General features: G+C 49.7%; 1 protein-coding gene across 2 annotated transcripts in view; it reads right to left on the reverse strand.

Annotated features, from left to right (window-relative positions):
- The window catches only part of KCND3 (potassium voltage-gated channel subfamily D member 3), a 224,317-nt gene that overhangs the window by 5,480 nt on the left and 206,452 nt on the right, over positions 1-12,385 (reverse strand). For both annotated transcript variants that reach the window (XM_069573806.1, XM_069573801.1), the window contains 5 exons: positions 12,010-12,172; positions 4,530-4,631; positions 4,108-4,197; positions 2,554-2,610; positions 915-1,162 (listed from right to left, as the gene is read on the reverse strand). In XM_069573806.1, coding sequence (XP_069429907.1) covers positions 915-1,162; positions 2,554-2,610; positions 4,108-4,197; positions 4,530-4,631; positions 12,010-12,172 — 660 coding nt within the window. The remainder of the gene's footprint in view (positions 1-914; positions 1,163-2,553; positions 2,611-4,107; positions 4,198-4,529; positions 4,632-12,009; positions 12,173-12,385) is intronic.

A 12,385-nucleotide genomic window follows, 5' to 3' on the forward strand; every position in this document is an offset into this window, starting at 1 on the left:
AAAAGAGTGAGTTGATGATGGTTCATCTTGCTAGTGTCCCAAAGCTTCTGTGACCCTCTACATGTCTAGCTTATAGTAACTAGGAGGTGGTTTGGGTGTCCCTCCACCTCTGCTTTTGGTATTTGGCCTGTAATTATACATTCTGATGATTATTCCTCAACTACCCCAAATTGCAAAAGTCATGCATATTGGGCTTTGGAATTCAGCGTATACATTTTCCCCTCCAGTGTACTATTTTCCTATCATTTGTGTCACTTGATTTTACTTCCCCTGACTTCCTTGCAGTTCATTGGAGGTAGTGGGAAATGGCCTAAATATAAGCAGAGTCACTTTGTGATGCAAAATCAGCCTGGGATAAGCCATGTCTAATACCATTGTGAAAATTGCTTTCTTGAGAAAACAGCCCATTCTCTGCAGCAGGGAGGTCATTTTTGGATTTCTGTTGTTACTTGTTTCTCATAACTAACCCCGCCCCCCGCCCCCCGCCCCCCACCCCCCACCCCTGTCCACTGGGCCTAAACATGCCATAGTATCCTAAGCATAGGAGGGGCTTTTGGGCTAACTTGCAAGTATGAGAAGGAAGGTGGGGGAGGCCCTTGCATTAGATATGGGGGAGGGAGGGCCAAAGACCCCAGGGTTCTCCTAACGTGGAGATGGCATCACTCTCTGAGAGTGAAAGTGAAAGTCACTCAGTCGTGTCCGACTCCTTGTGACCCCACGGACTATACAGTTCATGGATTTCTCCAGGCCAGAATACTGGAGTGTGTAGCCTTTTCCTTCTCCAGGGGATCTTCCCAACCCAGGGATCAAACCCAGGTCTCCCGCATTGCAGGCAGATTCTTTATCAGCTGAGCCACAGGGAAGCCCAGGGAGTGCCTAAAAGCTTCAGGGAGCGATGGATGGGAGCCACCCACCTGGTAGTGAGGGAGGGCTGCTCACTGCCCTGGATGTGGATCGTGCTGAGCTCTTGCATGCTGCGCAGGCGGGTGGCCGGCAAGTTGGAATTGGGCAGGTGTGTGGTTTTCTTACTACGACGGGAGCAGCAGGTGGTCGTGAGGCCTGGGTGGCTGGACAACGAAGGACTCCGTGTGGACGGGTAGTTCTGCATTGAACTCTCCATGCAGTTCTGCTCAAACATCTGCTCGTCTATGAACTCGTGGTTCTGTGGGAAGCAGAGGGAGAACAGGTAAGAGACAGAGATAGGAAGTGGGGGCGGGAGCGGGATGAGCTCCAGCACTCTGCCTGGCTCTGTTCTGGGCCTTGAGAGGAGGGTGCCCAGCTGCCTGGAGCACCAAGAAGCATTCCGGACCTGGGGGTGTCCCATAGGCATCGAAGGAAGGAAGAGATTCCCATGGGCAGCCCTGGTCATCAGACTGAAGGGCGGAGACTGCAGTCATGAAATCACAATGTTTCCTGTACTTCATCTACGGCTTTGGCTGAAGGGATATAGAGAGATGTGGAGGGATTTTGTGGCATCCTCAGAGCTGAAGCAAAGACTTGCTGGACTTTGTAGGCTTTGACAGGATTCCCCCCAAGTGGCAGCAGGCAAGGAGTCCCTGACTATGAGTAGTGGGTGTGCTAGGTTGTCTTTTTCTGGCTTTACTGGGTGAGATCCTTATGAATCCCGGGTAAGCATGAGACACAAGATTTTAAAGGCATTGAATTATTCACAGAATTGGGAGAGCTTTGCTCTTGAAGGCCAATGGGGTCACAATGTCAGAGTTATCGTTTCTTTTGATGATTGATTTTTTCCCACCTGGTTATGGGTTGAAGTGAAAGTTGCTTAGTCGTGTCCGACTCTTTGTGACCCCATGGACTGTAGCCTGCCACGTCCATGGGATTCTCCAGGCAAGAATACTGAAGTGGGTTGCCATTCCCTTCTCCAGAGGATCTTTCCAACCCAGGGTTCGAACCTGGATCTCCTACGTTGAAGGCAGACTCTTTACTGACTGAGCTGCCCGGGAAGCTGGTTATGGAGTATGGCTCTTTAATACACCTAAAGGCACAGGATTCCCTAGGTCAAGTGTCAGCACGGGGAGGGGATGCTAACAGACTCCCAACGGAGGCCATCCCAGGATAGGGTGGAGCGCAACCCAGGATGACTATAATATGGTTGTTTGGCCAAGGTGACTAAACATCTATGGCATGAACAGTCTGGACAAAGCTGCCAGAGTGAGGAGAAAGTCTAAAGAGAAACAGCATGAGAACAGAGTTCAGAGAGAGACCAGCCCCAACATTCGATACCAGGAGTTCCCGTGGAGTTGGGGGGTGGGGGCATAGACAGACGTGGCACATGGACACTCACCGGATACCAACACTGGTTCCATGTCCCACCACCCCTCCAACCCCTGGGGAGGTCCAAAAAGGGAATCAGAAAGGCACAAGAAAACTGGAAGCCTGAGCTGGTACTGGGTGTGTCAGCAGAGGTGGGATAAGCCCCAGAAGAATCAACAGCGCATGCAGAGAACCAGACCAGGGGGTAAAAAGAGGAGACTCCACAGACCCAGAGGAATCAGAGAGAGAAACATCAATCAAAGTTTTAAAAAGTTATACCTTGATGGTGGAGGTTCGTACAGATAACAGGGGATCATCCACAAGATAGGACAACCCCTACAGGACAACATGCCAACAGAAGATAAAAACACCATTGATTGTACATTCCAGCATTCCCAAGCTCAGTTCTGACATTCAGTCTCTCAATCCCAGCATTCCACCCTTGCTCCCCGCATTCTTCCTCCTTGTCCCAGCATTCCACCCCTGGAGTCCAACATTCCTCCCCTAAAACCCAGCATTCCATCTTTTAATCCCAATATCCCCCACCCCCAATCCGACATTCTTTCCCCCAAATTTGGCATTCCACCCCTTCAATGCCAGCATTCCATCCCTCAATTCCAAGATCTCATTTCTTCAATGCCAACATTCCATCCCCTCAAACCCAATATTAAATTTCACCCATATCCTTTCAACTTACACATTCCACCCAGCACATGCAACTTGGAAAGGGCAGTTGGGTCCAGGCCTATTTCTTTGGCAAGCTCTGAATCTTTGAGAAAAATTCTAGATATGCATATACAGTTCTTGACTCTATGAAATATCTGATAAATCCTGGAAACTAGGGTTTTCAGAGTCCCTTCCCACCTTGGAAGTCCTCACTGGGTTCAACTGCCATCCAGTGTCTCCCTTTGTCTCATCTAAGAGTCATCTAATATCTGTTCCCCCCACATCTGGGAGGCCAGGATATGGAATATTGAGAGTTAGAAAGTTCCCTCCTTAGTATGCTGAGCCCTGACTTTGGGCTTTTGGGGGAGGGAGATCCTAGAAAGAAACAGCAAAGTTTCCCTTTGTCCCTCTTTGGTTGTCCAGCCTGACTTCTCCTCCCTCCCTATTTCTAACACTTTTTGCCAAGGGTCCAGGGTTGGCCCCACTGCCCTTCCTTTCAGCCTGTTGGTGAGGCACAAGCATCATTCCACATTCCAGCTGGGGCACTCTAAGCCATAACTCTATTTTAACAATAAGCCTTTCAGAATTTGAATTCCCTGAGAATCGCAGGGTGGTACTGCGATGGGGTGGTACTGGTAAAATCCCTGGCTAGAGCAATATAGGCACTGCCTCTTTCATTCACTGTCTCCTGTTTCAAGTGGAGTGGAGGGAGCAGAGGGACCCACAAATTCCATCCATCTAGCCCCAGGGTTGGGACAGAAGTTGACGTTCTTCTCTGCTGTCCTGTAGCAATCTATTATAAATTCAGCCCTACTTTTGAAGAGTGATGCCCATCAGAACTGAGAAACTGATAGACATAGGCCTTCGGCCTCAGTAACTAAGAAATGGGCCATGGGGATGGAGATAGAGGGGTTGTGTGGAAAGTCCAGGGGAATGGCCTCCTCTGTGCCACTGCAGGGCAGAGCTTCTGAGTCAGAAGGGTCTTCCTTCTGAGGGTTGATAGAGACCTCATTGCTACTCTTTTGATCTAAGGGGACAGACTTTGACTTCTGAAGCTTGACCCAGGGTGAGGATGTGGGCACAGAGTTCACACTCAGTAAGTTCTGACCGTAGAGAAGGGTCAGGGGTCGGGGATGAGAAAGGAGGTGGCACTGGGCTGGGACTCACAGTGGTTTTTTCCAGGCAGTGCAGCAGGTGATGGTGCTGGCTCTCGATGAGTGAGGTTGTCTTGCCCATGTGCTCCTCTTCTGGGGTGCCCTAGGAAGAAAAGAAGAGAGACTGAATGTAAAGCGGGTGGCTCTCCTTCTCTCCATCTCCTTCATTTGTCCACAGAAGGGAGTACGGACCAGAAAAATCTGGAGGAACCAAATTTTAGGGTCACCCTAGAACAAGTTAGCCTTTGGCTAGGAGCACCTAAGCTAAAAGCTGGCTTAGGGATATAATGATAACCCTATGGAAGAGGTATGTGGAGAGGGCTGCTACCGGGGGAAAGTTTGGGGCTTTGGGGCAGAAGTGCTGGTGCCCCCAGGAGAGAAACCAAGTTCATCCTCCCTATCCACCTCCCGGCCCCAGGTCCTCTGGGCACCTACCATCAGCTCCAGCGCTTCGTTGAGAAGTCCGTTGCGCTTGCTGTGCAGGTAAGCGTTGGAGCTGCCAGTTTTGGCCACACGGATCCTGGCAAGGCGGGCCTTCTGTGATTGACAGAAATGATGAAAGAGTGAGAGGGACTATTACTCATCAAAGTCCTCCCTCCTTCCCCCAAATTTCATGACCTTTATCCACTCAGTATTGCATCAGGGTATTTCTCATCTCCAGACTGCAGGCTCTTGCAAGGAGCAGAGCTCCCTGATTCTCTCCTAGGGTCCAGTGCTTCTGCTTGTATTCAGCAGGTGCCCAAATACCAGTTAATTGGGAGAAAATCAGGAAGTGTGTACATGTGGCCCTCAACTCCTCCCCGTCTTTCATTTTTCCCTTAGCATCATCACTAAGGTAGTATATGTTGTATATAGCTTGTTACTGTCTCTCTCCCCGACCAGAATGTAAAGCTCCTCAAGGTCTGGCGATACATGTGGAATCTAGAAAAATGGTACAGATAAACCTATTTGCAAAGCAGAAATAAAGACACAGACGTAGAGAACAAACGTATGGACCTCACGCAGAGAAACAGGGGGTGGGATGAATTGGGAGATTTAGGAGTGACATGTGCACACTGCTGTGCCTGGAATGGATAACTAGTAAGAGCCTGTGGGGGCTTCCCAGATGGTGCTAGTAGGAAAGAACCCGCCTTCCAATAGAGGCAACATAGAGGGTTCTATCCCTGGGTCAGGGAGAGCCCCTGGAGGAGGGTATGGCAACCCATTCTGATAGTCTCGCCTGGAGAATCCCATGGACAGAGGAGCCTGGTGGGCTACAGTCCATAGGGTCGCAAAGAGTCAGACATGACCGAAGCGACTTAGCATGCATGGACACAAGATCCTATGGTATAGAGCGGGGAACTCTACTCAATGCAATGTGGTGACCTAGATGGGAGGGGCGTTCAGAAGGGAGAGGAAATGTGTATACAATTGGGTGATTCACTTCACTCTACAGCAGAAACTAGTTACAATGCTGTAAAGCAAATATACCCCAATAAATAAAAAAACAAAGTCCTCGAAGGTAGCAGTTTTTGTTTTGTTCTCTGATATCTCTCCAGTGCCTTCTGTGGCTGCTGCTGATAAGTCGCTTCAGGTGTCCGACTCTGTGCGACCCCAGAGACAGCAGCCCACCAGGCTCCCCCATCCCTGGGATTCTCCAGGCAAGAATACTGGAGTGGGTTTCCATTTCCTTCTCCAGTGCCTAGCAAGTTGTAAATCAATAGATAAATTTACAATTTCATGTCTGTCTCTATAGGCCTGTTTTGTTGTGCATGTCTATGGGAACAAATGTAGATGCGTGTATGTGTGACCAGGGGCCCAAAGTGGGTGAGAGAGGGGAAGATGGAACATATTTCCATACACTGCCCTGGCTTGAGCTATGTTAGTTGCTCAGTCGTGTATGACTCTTTGCGACCCCATGGACTATAGCCTGCTGGGCTCCTCTGTCCCCAGAATTCTCCAGGCAAGAATACTGTAGTGGGTAGCCATTCCCTTCTCCAAAAGATCTTCCTGACCCAGGAATCAAACCTGGGTCTCCCCCACTGCAGACAGATTCTTTCCTGTCTGAGCCGCCAGGGAAACCCCGGCCTTAGCTATGGCACCAGAAGTCTCCCCAGCTCCATCCTGGGAGGCCTGTAGCAGTATCCCACAGGAAGACTGCATGGGACCTCAGCCATGCATGCTCCTCTCTCCTGCTCGCAGAGGCCGTGGGAGAGGCGGGACATGCCGCATAGGCTGGCTTCTCTTCTCCTCCCCAATAAACATAATCGGTGTCACCATGACAGCAGCACAGTCGCAGAGTGAGGCCTAAAAGGAAAGAGGCTTCAGGAGGGAGAAGGGACGGGTAGAGGGCTTCCTGCTGGTTTAAAAACATGCAGCTTCACGTTTGGGCTCTTGTGGATCTAGACCCAGCTCCAGGAAGCCGAGGAGCTCACGTGGACTAACAGCCCTCTTCTAGGCTGGAGGGGTCCTTCTCCTGCCTCGGGGAAAATCCACACTTAACTTCAGCATAGACTCTGAACTGAGGCGCCCTTGAAAGATTGTGGTGATTTTCATTTCTTGTCACCTTCTCCCCAGGGTGGGCAAGTGTCCTCTCAAGTGTCCTGCTGGCCTGGCTCATCCACTAAAAGGAGGCCAGGGACTTGGCTTCTGGCTCTCAACAGAAGTGCAGAGAACACATGATACCTATCGTGTTCTGGGAAGCCCCCTTGTGGCCAGTATGTCCTTGCAGGGACAAGTCAACGACCTTCCCTGGTTTCTAAATATGGGGAAGAGGTCAGCACTTGAGCCTGGAAGATCTGCCTGCAAATCTAAGAAAGAACTCTCCTCTAGATCGAGAATGAAAAGAGGAAGCTGGGAGAGAAAGGGCAGTAAGCAAGCCCCTCATTCCTCTTTTCTCTGAGCAAAGAACATACATTCAAGCTGCAGGACAGTTCTCCCAGGGATGCAGCTCCACCTCTCCCCTCGGTTCCATGTCTGCATTCTCGCAAGTCCTCCATCATTTGAGGATGTGCTGTTATTGTTTTGGGTGAGTGCTGGGTGTTGAGAGCCGCGTATGGAAATCCAATTGTGTCAAGCTCATTATAGCCTTATATAATTTGATTGCACCACTTAGAGCCAGACCTTTCTTGTATCTGGGCTCTGTCTTCATTACTTTCTTGAGATGAAAGATTCTCCTGCTCTCCTCTGTGGCACTTCTTTTAATCTTATCTTACCCTGGGCTCTATTAAAGCAACAGATTGTCATATCAAATGCACTATATCGTTTAATCATTTCCCACACAGGATAAAGAGGTCTGCAATGTATTTACAGAACCCTACCCAGCACATGTAATTTGGTGAGGACTTTTGGCTTGACTTTGAGCTCCTGAGGGCCAGAGTCTGTGATTTATGCATATTTTTATCTTAAGCACCTAGCACAGAGCTTTGCACTGAGTATTTGCTCAAGTGAGGCTTGTGATGGCCCAGGAAGATGATCCTACACAGTTGGCCAGAAATCCACGCTGAAAAAGCCGCTGTGATGGACTCAGTCCTTGTGTGGGCTGGTCAGCTTCCCTCTCTTGTATGGCCAGAAGTACAGTGTGAGAGTTAAAAGAATGTGGAGATCATCTAGGCTGTTTTAAAGACAAAGAAATGGGGGGGGGGCTGGTGGCGGGGAAAAGGCAAGGAAATGGAGGATGTGAAGGGAAGGGACTTTTTCAGGGCAAGACTTCAGCTCAGATCTTCCAACCTTCAGGCCATTGCTGTTTCCATAACATCCCTCTTCTTCCCTACATTTCAGCTCCATTCAGGTAGATTTTAACCTGATGAACAAAGCCCCAGACTTGCATTTTCCACAGCTGTAGAGATTCCAGGTTTGGAGGAAAGGTCAAGATGGAGGATCCTGCCACCCTGGGGATAGTTCCTGGTACAGGCTAATAAGCTCAAGAATTCTGTGGGCCCCTAGAAGCCTTTCACAATGAAACACTTCCTAGCTGTCTGGCTGCCAGGTGTCCTTGGAGCATGAGTATCGACATCTCTGCCCTGGGAGAGGCAGAAGAAGGAAAAAGAGAGAGGACTGGAAAAGCCGAAAGAGACCATGGGCAATTGCACTCTTAAACATTTATCTCAGAGAAAAGTTTTATTCCCACACAAACCTGCAAGTGGCTGTTAACAGCAGCTTTACTTATAATAACTCAATGTCCCTCAGCATGCAAATTGTTAATCATAACTGGGATGAACCCGTACCAGGGAATACTACTCAGCAAGGAAAAGGAACAGACTACTGATTCACCTGACTTGGGTGAATCTTGAGGAAATTACAACAAAATGGGGAAAGCCAGTCTCCAAAGGTTACCTACTATATAAGCCCATTGATATACCATTTAAAAAATGAAAACATTTTATAAAGGGAGGACAGATAAATGGCTGCCAGGGTTAAGAGACAGGGTGGAGGGGTGTTGGGGGGAGTGGTTGTAAGAGATACAATGGAAGGGATCCTTATGGTGTTGAAACTGTGTGGTATCTTGACTGAGGTGGGGGATGTGTGATCTTGCACAGGTGATAAAACCATATAAAACGTCACACAGAGGCACACATGGGTGTAAGCAAAACTGGGAAAGTCTGAATAGGCTTGGTGGGTTGTAGCTATGTCAATGCCCATGCATTGGATAAGACAATTTTATAGCTACATGTGTATCTATAATTATTTCAATAAAAATCCCCACTCAGATGTTCCCTTCTCTGTCCACTGCCTCCTCACTTGATCTCCGGCTCACCTGGCTTAGAGGAGCCAGTCTCTGTAGCAAAGAGTCATGGAGTCATTTCAGCAATAAGTAAGTGTTAATCACTCAGTCGTGCCTGACTCTTTGTGACCCCATGAACTGCAGCCCACCAGGCTCCGCTGTACATGAGATTTTCCAGGCCAAGGATACTGGAGTGGGTTGCCATCTCCTTCTCCAGGGGATCTTCCCAACCCAAGGATTGAACCTGGGTCTTCTGCACTGCAGGCAGATTCTTTACCAACTGAGCTACAAGGGAAGCCCTGCTGCTGCTGCTGCTGCTAAGTCACTTCAGTGTGTCCAACTCTGCGCGACCCCATAGACAGCAGCCCAACAGGCTCCCCCGTCCCTGGGATTCTGCAGGCAAGAACTCTGGAGTGGGTTGCCATTTCCTTCTCCAATGCATGAAAGTGAAAAGTGAAAGTGAAGTCGCTCAGTTGTGTCCGACTCTTTGCAACCCCATGGACTGCAGCCTATCAGGCTCCTCCGTCCATGGGATTTGCCAGGCAAGAGTACTGGAGTGGGGTGCCATCGCCTTCTCCGAGGGAAGCCCTAATCCCAAGCAAATCAGTCATGATGGGAAAGGATGACAACTTTTTGGTCCTTTCTTTTCCATCTGAGGCACACGGGCTAGTGCTTACCCTCATGACTCCTGAGTATGTGGTCTGAGCTGAGACCTGTTATCAGCAATCCTGACCTCCTTCCTGACCCATCTCTCCACTCCCCACTGAGTCCCCTGACCTGCCTGCCTTGCCTCACTACTGTGATAGACCTGGGGCTGGAAGCAAGCAGTATTCTTGTGTTGTCTTTTTCCCCTTCTCACAAGAAGCCCAAGGTGAAAGAGACAGAGCTGAGTGGACCATGAGGAGGGACAGTATCCAGGCAACATGAAAATACTATGAATATTTACTTTGATTTACTCCCTCTTGGAGGGAGAGCAAAGAGGGAGCAGGAGGAAGGAAGAAGAGGGAGGGACTCTCGTCCTGAGGGGCTAGAAGGAAGAAGACGCCCAAGCTGATTCCTCGTGTATCTTAATCACATGGGATGAACTCTGTAAAGTCGTGTGGAGAAATGGCCCCCACAGCATTCTTTGCGGAGGGCAAAATGACAGCGGACATGATACTCTAAGAAGCAGGTAAGGGCATGAGTACAGAAGGGAAGGGAGTGCAGAGGCGGCTGAAGCCCTGCGTGAGTGGGGCTGCTGTGGGCTGGTGTGAGAGCTGAGGATTCCAGGAACCTTTACTGCTCTTCAAAAACCCTGTGTCAGCCCTGGTGGGTGCGGTGGGCAGTGAGGGATGGGGTTGCCATTGCTATAGGACCCCTGGCCCTTCAGGGCTTTAGGCTCCCTGATTTGGAAAGGAGATCCCAGTTTCTTCCTGCCCCCTTTTTAAGGACAGCATAATAAATGTAGATATTGTTCACACTTGCCAGCTGACTTCAATGGGGAAAGAGATAAGACTTCTATTTTGGGGCTGGCTCGCAGGGGATGGGGGTGGGGAAGACCTGACCTTGGGTGAAGAGGTAGAAACTGGTGCTGGAGGGGATAGAGAGGACTGCAGATCAACCCAAGGCAGGCTGACAACATCACAGACCCCAGTCAGGATAATTCAAAGTATGTCACTGCACAGGCAGAGTGAGACCGTAGGGCAAGGAGGTGACCACAGGGGCACACAAAAGGGGAGATGTTGGAAGTGGGGACCAGCTGGATTTATTATATAACTATGTGATATATGTTATTAAGTATGGTGGTGGTTTAGTTTCTAAGTTGTGTCTAACACTTGCTATCTCATGGACTATAGCCTGCCAGACCCCTCTGCCCATGGGATTTCCCAGGCAAGAATACTGGAGTGGGTTGCCTGGATTGTCATCTCCTTCTCCAGTGGATCTTCCTGACCCAGAGGTCAAACCTGGGTCTCCTGCATTACATGTAGATTCTTGACCAGTGAGACACCAGGGAAACCCCCATTAAGTATTGTTACATGCAAATCATTACACATTTCAGAGCTAACTTTCATGAACTTTGAGACTTTGTTTCAGTCAGCATACACAGATGTGTTCTGAAATTCTGGATCCCTCTGATATGTCAAGGAAGCCCTGCCACTGGGGGGTTATCTCTGCAAAAGCAAGGCCAGGAGAGAGGCTCACATGGTGAGGAAGTAACCCAGCTGCACACACAGGGCCTGGCACAGAGTAGGTGCTCAGTAAACATGTGTGGAATGAATAAATGAAGAAAGAATACAATAAGGACATGACGTTTCAGGCCTCCCTAAGCGACAATTTCAGGTCCCCCCACTCCACTGTACCCAGAAAGGCTTTGATGGTACCCACCCCCCACCCCCCCACCCCACCTCCCCCACCCCTCGCCCCCGGAGGTTGAGACACTGCTGAAGGGGGAGTATTTCAGCCTAGATCAGAAGAGAAAGGAAAAACTGCTCCCTGGGTCCAAGAACCTTCACCAGCCAGATGTGCAAAAAATGCAGGTGAACTGGCTCAGAGGGTGAGGTGGAGGCCGGTCAGGAAAGGAGGCTTCTCTCTGGGCACCAAAACCTTCAGGCATCTTTCCTCATCCTGTTGATCCTGCCCAGCCTCTCTAAGGTGTACTCACTGGACATCACTGGAAACCTTTCCAGGACCCACGCTTAGTCTCCCAACTGTCAAGGGCAGTTCTATGCCCTATCCTATGATACCCTGAGGTGACTAAAGCCCGCCGTGCAATTTGTCCGTGAACTCAATGGCCTCAGAATGTTCTCCTTTCAGAGTATTCATTTTTCTTTTTAGCAAATTTATTTTTGTCACTCTGTTTGGTATAGGCTATCACAGGGTACTGAAAAGCGATTATGCTCCCCAGCAAGCTCTTGGCTGTGGAAGGGAGGAGTCCAGGCACTGCCCAGTGTTAGTAGCTATGGTCTAGGAGGGGTGGCCAGGGCCCAAGGAAACTGCACAGAATATCCACAAGGAGAACATTGGCTTGTGGGTAATTGAGAGTTTGTGGCCTTGCGCAGCTGACTGTGGTTGGCGTGCAGGACACTGGTAGGTGGGAAGGCACCTACTGCTGCTTACCTTCCAAAGCCAGAGGCCGTTTGTGCAGGGATTCTCCCAGGAGCTCTGTGTGGCAAAGGGAAAAGGCCAAGGGCACCCTCTCGGTGTGGCCTACCCGCTTCCGGGTCTGAGGCTTACCTTCTGTGCCCTGCGTTTATCCGCTCTCTGATTCTGGTGGTAAATCCGGCTGAAGTTGGAAACGATCACAGGGACCGGCAGGGCAATGACGAGGACACCGCTCAGTGAGCAGATGGAACCGAAGATCTTTCCTGCAATCGTCTTGGGCACCATGTCTCCATATCTGAAAGATGAAGACAAGCAGGTATAAGGAAGAGGGGTCATTTGGGAAACAATCAGGCTCCCCTGCTAATCATTCACCCAGTCATTCATTCATTCATCTGACAGTTCTTTAGGTGCCTGCTATGTGTCACGTACTATGATATGCTCCGCGAGTGAACAAAACAGACAAGGTAGGTCCTTACGTTCACAGAGCCAGCATCCTTCCAGGGGAAGA

This window comes from Ovis canadensis, chromosome 1 (genome assembly GCF_042477335.2).
Source record: "Ovis canadensis isolate MfBH-ARS-UI-01 breed Bighorn chromosome 1, ARS-UI_OviCan_v2, whole genome shotgun sequence".
Taxonomy (NCBI): domain Eukaryota; kingdom Metazoa; phylum Chordata; class Mammalia; order Artiodactyla; family Bovidae; genus Ovis; species Ovis canadensis.